This window comes from Tachypleus tridentatus, chromosome 10, assembly GCF_004210375.1.
Source record: "Tachypleus tridentatus isolate NWPU-2018 chromosome 10, ASM421037v1, whole genome shotgun sequence".
NCBI lineage: Eukaryota > Metazoa > Arthropoda > Merostomata > Xiphosura > Limulidae > Tachypleus > Tachypleus tridentatus.
In genome coordinates this window covers 164,450,583-164,462,601 of record NC_134834.1, presented here as the reverse complement: position 1 = coordinate 164,462,601, position 12,019 = coordinate 164,450,583, and the positions used below count along the sequence as shown (strand labels likewise).

The window sequence follows — 12,019 nt, the reverse complement described above, 5'->3', positions numbered from 1 at the left end:
AGTTAAAGTGGTTACTACTGTTTTATATTAACTTGAATAATGTATGAAGATATTTTCATCAAACTGAAAATGCTGTTTACAATGGATAGTAGATCATAACTGCTGAATAGGTTTTAAAATACTACATTAGTAAAATGTAGAGTGTACTTGTTTTCTTTATTAAAGTAGTTTGAAATTTTTGCACTGAGCATAACTGAGGTTATAAATATTGTATAAAAAATTTGTATGTAGATATTCTAGTTTTTTATTGTATTTCCTGACCCAGAACTTCTGAAAGTAGTTTTATGTTATTGTGAGGCTATTTTTGTTTTACAATATTTAATTAAGATTGTTTTATATATATAAGATTAAAAATAGTTTTTTACAAAATTTCTTATTGATATGGAAAAACTTAATTTTAAGTGTTCATTATTTTTAATTACTTATAAAAGCTAACTACCTATGTAGATCAGCATTAGAATCTAACATAGTAATGAATATTGCTAATTTCATATTTTATCTTCATATATGAAAAATCATATAACTTTGTAATGATTAAAATGCATTATTTGCAAAATTTAGTTAAACACCATTTGGATAGTAAAACATTTAGTTTAAATCTTAAATTGCTGTCTTGTTCTATACCCAGTCTTAAGTATATTTAATGTTGCTACAGTGACTTTTCATATTGAAAAGAAATTGTAATTTCACAAGTTTTTATTATCTGTAAATGTATATGTTACAGTCAAGAATTTTTAATTTGTTTAGGAACCAACTCATTTTAAAATGCCTTATTTTTATGTTTTGAATATACAGACTTATAACACAGATAAATGTAAAGTTTTTAGAATGCATTATTGTACAATATACTTTCAATAATTTATGTATTGTGTTACTAATCACCACTTTAAGTTTACCAAGAAATGAAAATGCTATGTATTGTATCTTGTGAGAATCCACAAATGCAAAGTTTAGTGACAAAGGCTGTATATGTGCTCTAGGTGACAGTTATATGTACACAAGGCTGTTTTCTTGGCGTATCTAGACAATTATTGCAGACCTAAAACAGCTAGAGATGAAATGGGTATCCATATGAAGATATACCAGTCAAGCCATTGAATGAATAGCCTATATATTTCTGTTTAATTAATTTATTGAAACAGGCATTGGAAAACTCATCTTTATAAACCAGACAGCTCTGTGATTTTGACATGACAGCTTATTAGAGCATTTTTGAATGAAAAAATTAGCTGCAGTGCTTATTGTCAAAATGCTCAGTCATGTGATAAAACATGGTCAAATGTGGTGACCTGGACTGTAACAGTGTGGTGAAAGTCCAAGAGTTTTTTAATGTACTCAACCTCTGTGCAGTGTTTAAGTTGTATTGTAGGTATTTTTGTATCTACTTGTAATTTTCGTGATGGTGAAGTATTGTACATACTTATAAATGTAATCTACATACTGGTATTGTATGTATTTTTAAAATGTATTTTAGTTTTAAAAAGAACTGTTTTTGTATTACATACTAAATATCAAAACAATAAGCTCAGTAAACTTCAAAAATTGAAAGAAGGAAAATATAATTTAATCTTAAATCTGTAATTGAGACTTTCAATACATTAAAATTGTGGAAGATGATTTTTTATTTTTTGACATATTGATACAAAATATTTTTATTGGATTTTGCAATGGAAAATGAAAGGAAAAATGTTATATTTTCAATCACAAATCATAATTTAGATATATTCTGCTAATAGAATCAATGTTTTCCAGCAAAAGCTACTTTCAAGTGGTTTTAAATTATAAGTTTATATAATAACTGTTATGCTTGTCTTTTATAAAAAAAAATTTTTCCTCAAAAGATTATTGTATCAATGCCTGTAAAAAGTTGATTGTATTAGATAAATGCACTTTAAAATAAGCTCAAGGTGTGTGTGTGTGTGTATATAGGTAGTTCCTGCCTGCAGTTGCTTAACTATACTTTCTCAGCAAGTAACCATAGGTAGGCAAATAGGCTGACAAAAATAATGCTTTTAAAGAAGTTACTGTATTGAAATATTTGTTGTTTTTACAAAAGTGAAATATTTGCTTACAATTCAAAAAACAAAAACACAAAACAAACCATGCAAGAATAAATTAAGTGAATTTGAACCAAACAATTTATAATGTAATGAATTCATGTAAATACAATCCTCATATGTATTTATAGTATTTGCATAATTCATACATCAGTAACTTTGAATTATATTAAACTATAAAGTTGGTCTTGTCTTTAAATTATATGTTCAGTAACATTTTAATCTATCATTAGGTGTTTGAGAGAGTCACCTAACCACTGAAGTAACAAATATAAATTACACTCTATCCTGCTTTAACTTGAGTTTGAATGTTAGATAAGTATTGATTTCAGCTTCATATATTCAGGATGATGTGTTAATGGTGTAGTTTGAGATTTGAGTTGGCAGTATCAAAATTAATAATAAATATATTTCAAAATGAATAGTAAATATACTAAGAATATGTGTAGTTGCTTTGGAGTGTTTGGACACCTTTGGTATTTTTAAAGGTTTTCAACTTGTGTTGCACATCATCAATGTCCTAGTTGCAAACATTCCCAGATAATTTTAATGATAAACTTCAGATCCTGTTATTTTTTTGTATCATATCAACTAAGGTAGTATTTGTGTATGTATTTCTTGTGTGTGTGTATGTGTGCATATGCACCAGACTTTTTTTTTCTTGGATCACCTTTAATTTATCAACATTGACGTATTTACTTCTTATTGGGCTCATTTACTTTGGTGCCTTGTCTTTATTGGGATTGTTGAAGATAACTGAATTTGCTGTATTGTAGTCATTAATATCTAATTAAAAGTGATGAATAGATAAATCTATCCTGTAAAGCATAGTTTTCCCATAAATATTTGTTTATGAAAACCAGTTTGACCATAGTGATAATAATGTTTTACTCATCAGCAAAATAAGTACTCAAAAAGCTTCCTGATTACATTAAGTACAAGTTGATTAAATCTGAAAATGCCAAATCAGTTTAATTTCTTTGAATATTGTGTCTTCTATTAATAGCACCAATAAAATATGAGAATCTTCACTGTTTTGTAAACTGATAACTGTAGCTACTTACATTTCAATGATTTTAGTTTTGTACGTACACTACGTTTGTATTGTGCACTTCTTTGTACAGAACAAAGTATTATTATTTCTTATATTTTCTCAGTGCCAACCCAGAGCAGCTCCATGAATTTACCATGGACTCTGTAAACCAGTCTGAAGTTTTTTCACCTACAGGTAAACCTCGAGTACTTATGTTTAAAGATGTCACCTTAAATTCAAGTAAGATACAAGTTAGCAGATTAATATGATGACAAAAACTTGCATTACTTGTATTCCTAGTGATAAAAAATAACTCTTGAAAATTAATTTAAGATAATAATTATGTTAAAGTATTGTATATTTTATATTCATTTAGTAGTGTTTTTTTTTGTTTGTATTTTTTTGCACATTACATCAACAGAACTATGTGAAATAATTATAACCAACTGATGTGCTTGATGAACAAAAGAAAATTTACCTTTTAAGAGTTCAAAAATTGGATTCAGGTAACAAACTTTGTTCAGGTATTGAAAAAAGTCCATGGAACAGTCCAGTATGTTTGGTTATTAGCTATTGTTTTGGTTTTGTCTTCAATAGTTAATGCTTTTTCCATTCTTGGAATATTTTGAAAGAGTGATTCTTGAAATATTATGTGTATAAAGGCTTGATTTTCTGTTTGTTTGTGCTAAATTAATATTTTTCTTAGACATAAATGTACATGCATTATAATAATTGTAAGTTATTGTGAGATTCATTCTTGATACATATATAGATAAGAAATGTAGTACAATGTTATAATTTGAAATTCATTTATTTAATTTTTGTGTTTAAATTGGAAGGTTTCCGTGTATTATGTATATAATTTGTAGTTGTTTATTATATTTTAATTTTTGTTATTATTTTTCTTCAGCAAGCCAAAGAGGTGCCATTCTATCCCCTGTGCGAGCTAGAACAATGAAAGAATATGATCAGGTTGGTTACTTCAATTTGTATTTATTAAGTTGTTTTTTTCTATCACTTTTCATATTTCTGAATAAATCATATTTGTTTTATCCTACAACTTTCAAGGTAAGTGTAAAATATTTGTACATGTTTTAGAAGGTGAGAAATGCTGATTTTATTAAATATTTCTTTTTTTTTTCTTATTACTGCTTTTTGATATATTCTATTTTCAGTTTACTGGATATTGATAACAAAGACATGAAGCTGATTGTTAATAGAAAACAAATTTTTGTGTTAAGCTTTGTTGTAATTACTTTTCCCTTACTCTAAAATGTATCAATATCTGGATGTGAAGGAGTCTCCTTATTTTGCTTTGATTATCTGAAAACACATTTGTATTCTTGATACTGTATCAAAATTGAACTTTAACACTAAGCTTTCAATGCTGTGTGGTCTTCTCTGTAGCTTATAAGGCAAAACTAGTTATATAGTATTATAATTTATAAGTAGTGGAAATGTTTGCTGTCTTTTTGTTTGTTTTATATGAAGTATGATTTTGACAGTTTTGTTTAAATATTTTGATTTCAAACTTATTTAACTTTTTACAGCAAATAGCAGACCTCCGGAAAGAAAATTTCAATCTGAAATTGAAACTATATTTTTTGGAAGAGAAGATGGAGAAAAAATATGATGGTGATAGTAAAGAGCTCCATAGAATTGTGAGGATATTTCTTTAACTTGTCAACATAAATTGAATAGTATATTGAATATCCATTTACTTATAGAAATTTTAAGTTCAGTTTTATTTTTTAGAAGAAGAATTTTAGAAATTATATATTCTCAGAAGTTATAACTACATTTTGGAAATATTTCTCAATACAATTAAACTTTAAATATGGGTGACAATTATTTTAAGATTTTTGAAGGAGAGAATATATTTTAGAGTACTCAAATGGTCATTAGGATATTTTGCTTTCTAGGAAAAGGGACTTTTTATGACTTATTTCTCATATGCCAGAAATAGAATAATAGTGTTTTTACAAAATATTTTATGTTAATGAGGAATAATTATCAGTAGCCATGTAATTTTAAACTGTATTACCATATTGTAAAGAGAAAAATACTGAAGCAAGATTTTATGACATTACTGCTGAGTTAAATTTACTAGAAATAGAGTATATACACAATTTGAAATAAGTAGAAAGAAAAAAAATAGCTTTGTATATGTAAGTTTTTATTATTTAATCTTAGTTTCTTACACCATGACATGTGACAAACTTTTAACACTGATTTGTAGGGACCTCTGTATAATCTACAGATGCAATGCATGCTATCAGTAATCAAGCATGACTTACCATAATTGTATTACACTTGCATTACTTGTTACTTGCCTTTACATGTATAAAACTGCAGAATAAATTTAGCTTAATTAAACTAGAATGAAATCATATCAGCACTGGAACTTACCATGTGTGTTTTATTTTGCACTTTATCAGTTTTTATAAAATGATTAGACAGCAAAAACACTATAACATATGTGATTATAATTTTGTTTTCTTTTTATTTGAAATTACCATGTTTTTAGTGTAAAATAATCTTTGACAGACTCAATATTATTGACAATTGTTATATAATCAACTTAAACCGGATCAAGGGTATTTGTAAGTTTGTGGAAATGCATTGCATTTAATATCTAATGTTAAGCTACCTTATCTTCTAGAGTCAAATCTGTTGACTCTAAACATAATACAGTGTCACACAAGAAAAATCATGGTTACAAAAGGAGTAAAAAAAGTTAAATACTTCAAAGTTTGTTTACATTTTGTATTAGTGCACAGATTTTGTTTATTCTCATATATGCTTTCTTGAGTAACTAGACAAAAAAGAGTGAGACTTGCATACAGTATTATGACTAATGCAAAATCTTGAAAAAAGAGAGAGGTGATTATAGAGTATTAAAACTAGTACTTAAATTCTTGGCTTACCAAAATGATGCCTTTACTGGAAGCTAAATATTTAGACCCACAATGACCCTATTGCCATGGGTATCCTTCACTGCACATGACACAAAATTTTAGTGCTTTACTTTCAAAATTTTATTAAACTATTATTTGTTTGTTATACCAATTAAAATAGCATAAATTATTAGCTAATAATCCATATTTTAGTAGCATGTAAGTTTCAAGTTCTTAACTTTGCAAGGCAATATTTAAAAATCCTGAATTTTCCTAGTGTGACACATGTGACATATTTTCTCTTAGCATGTTATTATCCCTATTTTACCCACCAAAGTTAATGACTGCCTTGAATGCATTTGCAATGAATTTGGTTGCATGGGTTAAAAAGTTATAAAAAATTTTGATGTAAGAGAATTTGTCTAGTTTCTACATGTTATTAGTCTGTTTTGTTGGATTCGTTATTTAATTAAAAATTATGGTGCATTACTATCATCAGCATAAAAATTTATGATTAACTCTCTTCAAAATCAAGAGCAAGAAAACAAAAGATTGGTTAAGTATTTTATTTCTGTTTTGTATCTTTATTTTTTATGTATAATTACAAGTGTAACCAAAATGTAAAAATAGGGATCCTTTTAGGTTAAGTAAAATAAATGATTTTAGTATAATAAAAGTTTCACAAATCAACATGCAAGCAGCTTGTAGTAGCTTGAGAGTAATGTAATTTGTTAACATAATGTGAGTTGCAAGTACCTGTGTGGCTTACAGCTTATAGTGGTGTGAATAGTAGTTGGACACAATAAAATGTAATTATAAATAGATGCATACTGTTAAAAACCTAGAGATAATTATGATAAATGAATGTAATTAACATGTTATAATTTGAAGTCATTTTAGAAAGAAAAAGTTTTTTATTTAGATTTTTTATGTGATTACAGGGCTGGTCAAATTGACTCATTTCACTTTGAGATAAGGTAGAGAAAAATAACAAACTATTAAGTTTTACTTTAAAAATTTTAAATGCATTTAAGAGGTTTTAGGGATTACACAAAAGTAGTATAAAATTTTGGAGGTGAGTAAAGTATTTTTAATCTTAACATAATTACTTTTCATGTAGAGTATTCAAAGTAAGTACTCTATATTCATGAACAAATCTTTATTTTAATAAGAATACTTGAATAAAAAGTGTATATTTTTTGTATTTGAAAGATTGGCAAATTTTGTGAAGATATATATACTCTGTATTAATTGAAAAAAAGACTTAATTTAAACAAGTACAAAGAGGTCACGTGGTTGGTCGAATCAGACAAGTCCATACTGAGCAAGTTATCATAAGAGAATAATAGTTTTAGCTGGGGACAGCTCAATTTTAGGATTATAAGAAGGTCATAGACTCATGAAATATTCTCATTAACCTGGACAAGTAATATCAACTTATGCATTTTATTATCTAAAAAGATCACAGTAATAAACAACAATAAGAAAGCAAAAATTGAAAAAGTAATAGACTAGTTATAAAATTAACTTGTATCTAACCTTGTTTTTAATGTTTCAGCTATCTAGTCTAGGTTATCAAAATACACAAAAATGTCTTTAATGGGTATAGTAATAACTTTGTTTTCTTTACTTGCATTGAACTCTGCATTTTTATTTGTAACTTTTAAAATTAATTCTCAACTGCTAAAGATGAAATATGTGGACATATTGTAAGTGGCATTTTGTTTTGTAACTGTTGCATGTACATATCTTACACTGTCGTAAATGTATTAATAGAATCATTTACCAAGTTCGTTATTAGGTTTTATCCTAGACATAAAGATTGAAGTTGAGGGTTTCATTTTTTCCTATTTCACAACTAAATATAATGCAAATAAAAAAATGTATATACCCATAAAGTTAAGATTAACTTTATTAATGCAGGCCAGTGTGATAGAAATTTGACTTGGTAATTTTTATATACAGATGGTTTTATGTCATGGATGAAAAAAAAAGCATTATGATATAGTATTGCTACAGATTAACTGTTCAAGTCTTAGTTTTAGAGACAGTTGTTGGAACTAAAATATACAAAGTTATTTATGGTAAATTAGTATTAAGGCTTAATGTCTAAAATAACTTTAAAGTTATTTTGTTAAAACTAGATGTTTACATTATTTTTCAGAATATAAAATTGCAAGTTGATGTAGAAACTTTACATAAAGAACTAGAGCAGAAACACAAGCTTTTACAAGATGCTTTGTAAGTATGTTTCTTTACATACTAATGTTTGTTTCTAACAAAATATTTAAGTGCATTTTCAAGAAATCTGTACAGTGCTTCATGATTATTATTAGTTTCACAATATGTAAATGCATCATTGAATTTTAACTGTTTGATACAGTTGTTAAAATGAAAACTGTTACCCAGTTCTTTAGGTTTAAATTTAACAAGAAACTCAAAACATTCATTTTAGAACTTTGAGGTACACCTGATACTTGTATATTGGTAACCTTGTGTCTTCCTTGAATATTTTTATTTTATATGTGTTTCAGTTAATGGACGTTTTACATGTAGTTTTTTTCCATTTTGTAACAGTTAAGCATTCAGTCCTTTGTGTATGTATTATGAATATGTTGTTAATTTGTATTTTTACTACACTAATTTTTGAACTGAATGTGTGCCACTATTTTCTGCTTGTATATTGCTGTAATACATTTTAAATATCATCTTAATAGCCTAGCATGTGTAATAATATTGGAAAAACTTGATATCTTAATCTGTTTTAAAATAATGTTTTTTACAAGCAATATATGTCAGCAGGGTTTTAAATTTACCATAGAATGGTTGTTTTTGAAAATAGAATGTAACTTAATGTGAATGAAGTGGGTTACCAACTTGTGTGCATGTAAGTTCCATGACTGAGATTTTCCCTACATATTAAAGTAACTTATATTTGTGTGTACGCATAATTGGCAAGTCATAAAATTAAATGCCATTTGTTGTCTACAACTGGCAAGAAGTGATGTCTAAATATTGCTTGTGATCAATCAGAACAAACATGAGTAGTGGTGCTGAACTTAATATACACACTACCAGATGAACTTTAACAACATGCTGTCATCCATGAAGTTGAAGAAGAGCCATGTTGAAAAATAAAAGAACACATGCGATGGATTTCTTTATGAATACTATTGGAAATAGAGGAATAACCATGTAAAAATAGTGAATTAATAAAGAATTTGACATGATAACGTGATCCATGTGCATGGAACATAAAGATATGTATTATACTACCAGCAATTGTTTATGACTGTGTCTAGGCAACTGGGAGGTATATGTAATTGGCTAAAAGGTATGACCTAAGAATACTTGCAATGTTTTTTTGACTGATATCTATTTATTACTGTCTGAAAGTTTACCCTATGTGAATAAAGGCATACTTAATTTTATAAAGAAAGCTAGGCTTAAGTTTCCACTGCCATTTTTTGCTCAATGCACTGATTTTTCTGTATAATTATTTTCAAAATTGTGCAAGATTTTGTGTATTAAAAGAACCTACAGCTGTCTAATTCTTTATATGATTTAAACATTTTTCCTCTAAATAAGACACTTTTTCCTTCTTTCTTCATATAGGCCTACATTTATATTTGCTTGCAAACTACAGTACTTGTACTACTCAGGTTTTCTCTCAGTTGCTTCTTAGAAAAGCAAGTAAAAATGTTTTGGTGTAACTAAAATGTTAAATCTATTTGTGGCAGACACAAGTACCTTGTTATGTTTTGTTTTTGGTAGTTTCAAACCCTGCATAACTCTTTGTAAAATATTTTGAGATAATTGTGGTATGATTTTGGTTATGATTTTATTTTGTGATAAAGTGTTTGATTTTAATTTTGTGAGGGGACTTAATTGGTATCTTAACTCTCATGAAATAATCATGCTTATTTCAGGAAGAGGCATATTTACAAAAATCATTTGTGGAAAAGCTAATTTTATGTGTGATTTTAAGATGTTTCTCACATATGAACACCTTGACTGTTTATTGTATACATTATGTTGCATTTCATTCATAAATAATTGCAAGCTGTTCAGCCATTTTGTAGGGATTATAGTTGTGAATGGAGAGTATATTTGGTACATGTATTTTCTTAACATTTTGTTTGCTTTTCTTTGCAACATTACAAACTTAACTACTGTTAACTTATGTTTATTTTAATAAATTCAAAACTAAATGTCACACAATGTTATGATTTAAAATTATTAATTTTGTTTTCTTGCTCCTCGGTGTGGATTCCTGTACGTGGTGAGGGGACCTCCCAGGGAAGGTTCTGTTCTATCTGGTTACCTTCTCTGGGATCTAAACATCCACCCACGTGTTTGCCGTGCGTGGCGACTTATGAAGGGGAAGAGAGGAACCTGGCGGTTGAGGGGTTCAACCCTAACACACCACTTTGGCCTTGAATTCCTGTAGACCGGCAGCCTTGGGGTGGCCTCCCTTGGGTCAATAGGCTGGTCCACTTGGGCTAGAGTCAACAAAGTACCAGTGTTGGAAGTTCTCAACGGGTGTTGTGGACATTGTGTCTGATGCTGGTGTTTGGGTATAGTGCTCACGAAACCCTGGCGTTGCTGCATTGTCCTTGCGTGACTTTGTAGTGCGTCCCCTTGTAGGGCTCCATGGTGGGTGGGGTCAGTGGGTACCGAAATTTTTCTTTTCCTATGGATCCTCTAAAAATTTAAATAAAATTGTAAAAAAACAGTCAATGGGTAGCGACCCGTCTTGAATACTCAGAACAGCAATCTTCAACATCAGTAACACCGTACCTCATTTTCTTATATTACATTCTCTTTTGGAAAAAACTTTAGGGCAAATGTCCCCTTTTTTTATTCAAAAGGGACTAGAGGGACTTGCTGGCTCTCCAAAATCAATAAAGAAACTTCGATCTGGTGACATATTGGTTGAAACATCCACATCCCAACACAGTGAACTCCTCTTGAATTCAAAGGCAATTGGGGATATACCTATTGAGGTTACACCCCATGCTACCTCAATTCTTCACGAGGAGTTATTGTTGAAAGGGATTTGAAGAGCGTTCGAGTCAGAGATTCTCGCTGGTCTCTCCACTCAAGGAGTTTCTGCAGTGAGCATCTCCACTTTCGCAAAGATGGAATTACACTGCCAACAAATACCCTCGTTTTAACATTTACTTCACCACGTGCACCTGCCACCATCAAGGCAGGTTATCTCATTGCAGGGTTGACCATACATACCAAACCCTCTTGATGTTTCCAATGTCAGAGATTCGACCACTCAAAGACATCCTGTCGTGGTTCCCTGACATGTGCTCGTTGTGGAGGCAAGGACCACAATGCCTATGACTGTGACATGAACCCACCTTGCATAAACTGCAATGGTTCTCACCCCTCTTACTTTCATTCTTGCCCAAAATGGTTGGAGGAAAAAGAGGTGCAGTGTTTGAAAACGACACATAACATTAGTTATCCTGAGGCTCGAAATTGCTGTCCACAACTCCATCTCGGACATATGCTGCTGCACTTCATTCCACAACTACAGTGGGAGTGCAGACAGATCTCTCTGTGCCTCCAAGAGAATCGTTTTCAAAACAAATGAAAAGCCTTTTGATCTTCGTGGTTAAAAAGGTTGATGAATCGACTTCCACACCTATCTCTGTTCCTCCCATACCTTCCAACAAACCTCAAGATCCACGTCCTTCAGTTTCAAATACAGGCATTTCTTCTGATACATCTTTTTCTCCCACCACAAGAGACAAAACAATTATTCGTTCGCGTCCTCACTCACTGGATTCCCCTTCCAATAACAAAAACCTGCCCACCCGACACAGAGCAGGATCCATGGAGGTTGATAGACCTCGTCCGACTAAAGACAGTGAAGAAAAAAAGGCGTGGTTGTAAACCGAAGGGTTCTCCAGCCACTTCACCTACCCGTTCTTAAAATGGCCACCTTGATACAATGGAACTGTCGAGGTTTACGTTCTAATCTGGATGATATCAAAACGCTGATTGCTTCCTACCAT

At 29.9% G+C, this 12,019-nt stretch overlaps 1 protein-coding gene across 1 annotated transcript in view; it reads left to right on the top strand.

Annotated features, from left to right (window-relative positions):
- Positions 1-12,019, top strand: part of LOC143230834 (uncharacterized) — a 42,554-nt gene that overhangs the window by 13,328 nt on the left and 17,207 nt on the right. The window contains exons 3-6 of the mRNA XM_076465051.1: positions 3,215-3,285; positions 4,001-4,062; positions 4,641-4,751; positions 8,152-8,228. Coding sequence (XP_076321166.1) covers positions 3,215-3,285; positions 4,001-4,062; positions 4,641-4,751; positions 8,152-8,228 — 321 coding nt within the window. The remainder of the gene's footprint in view (positions 1-3,214; positions 3,286-4,000; positions 4,063-4,640; positions 4,752-8,151; positions 8,229-12,019) is intronic.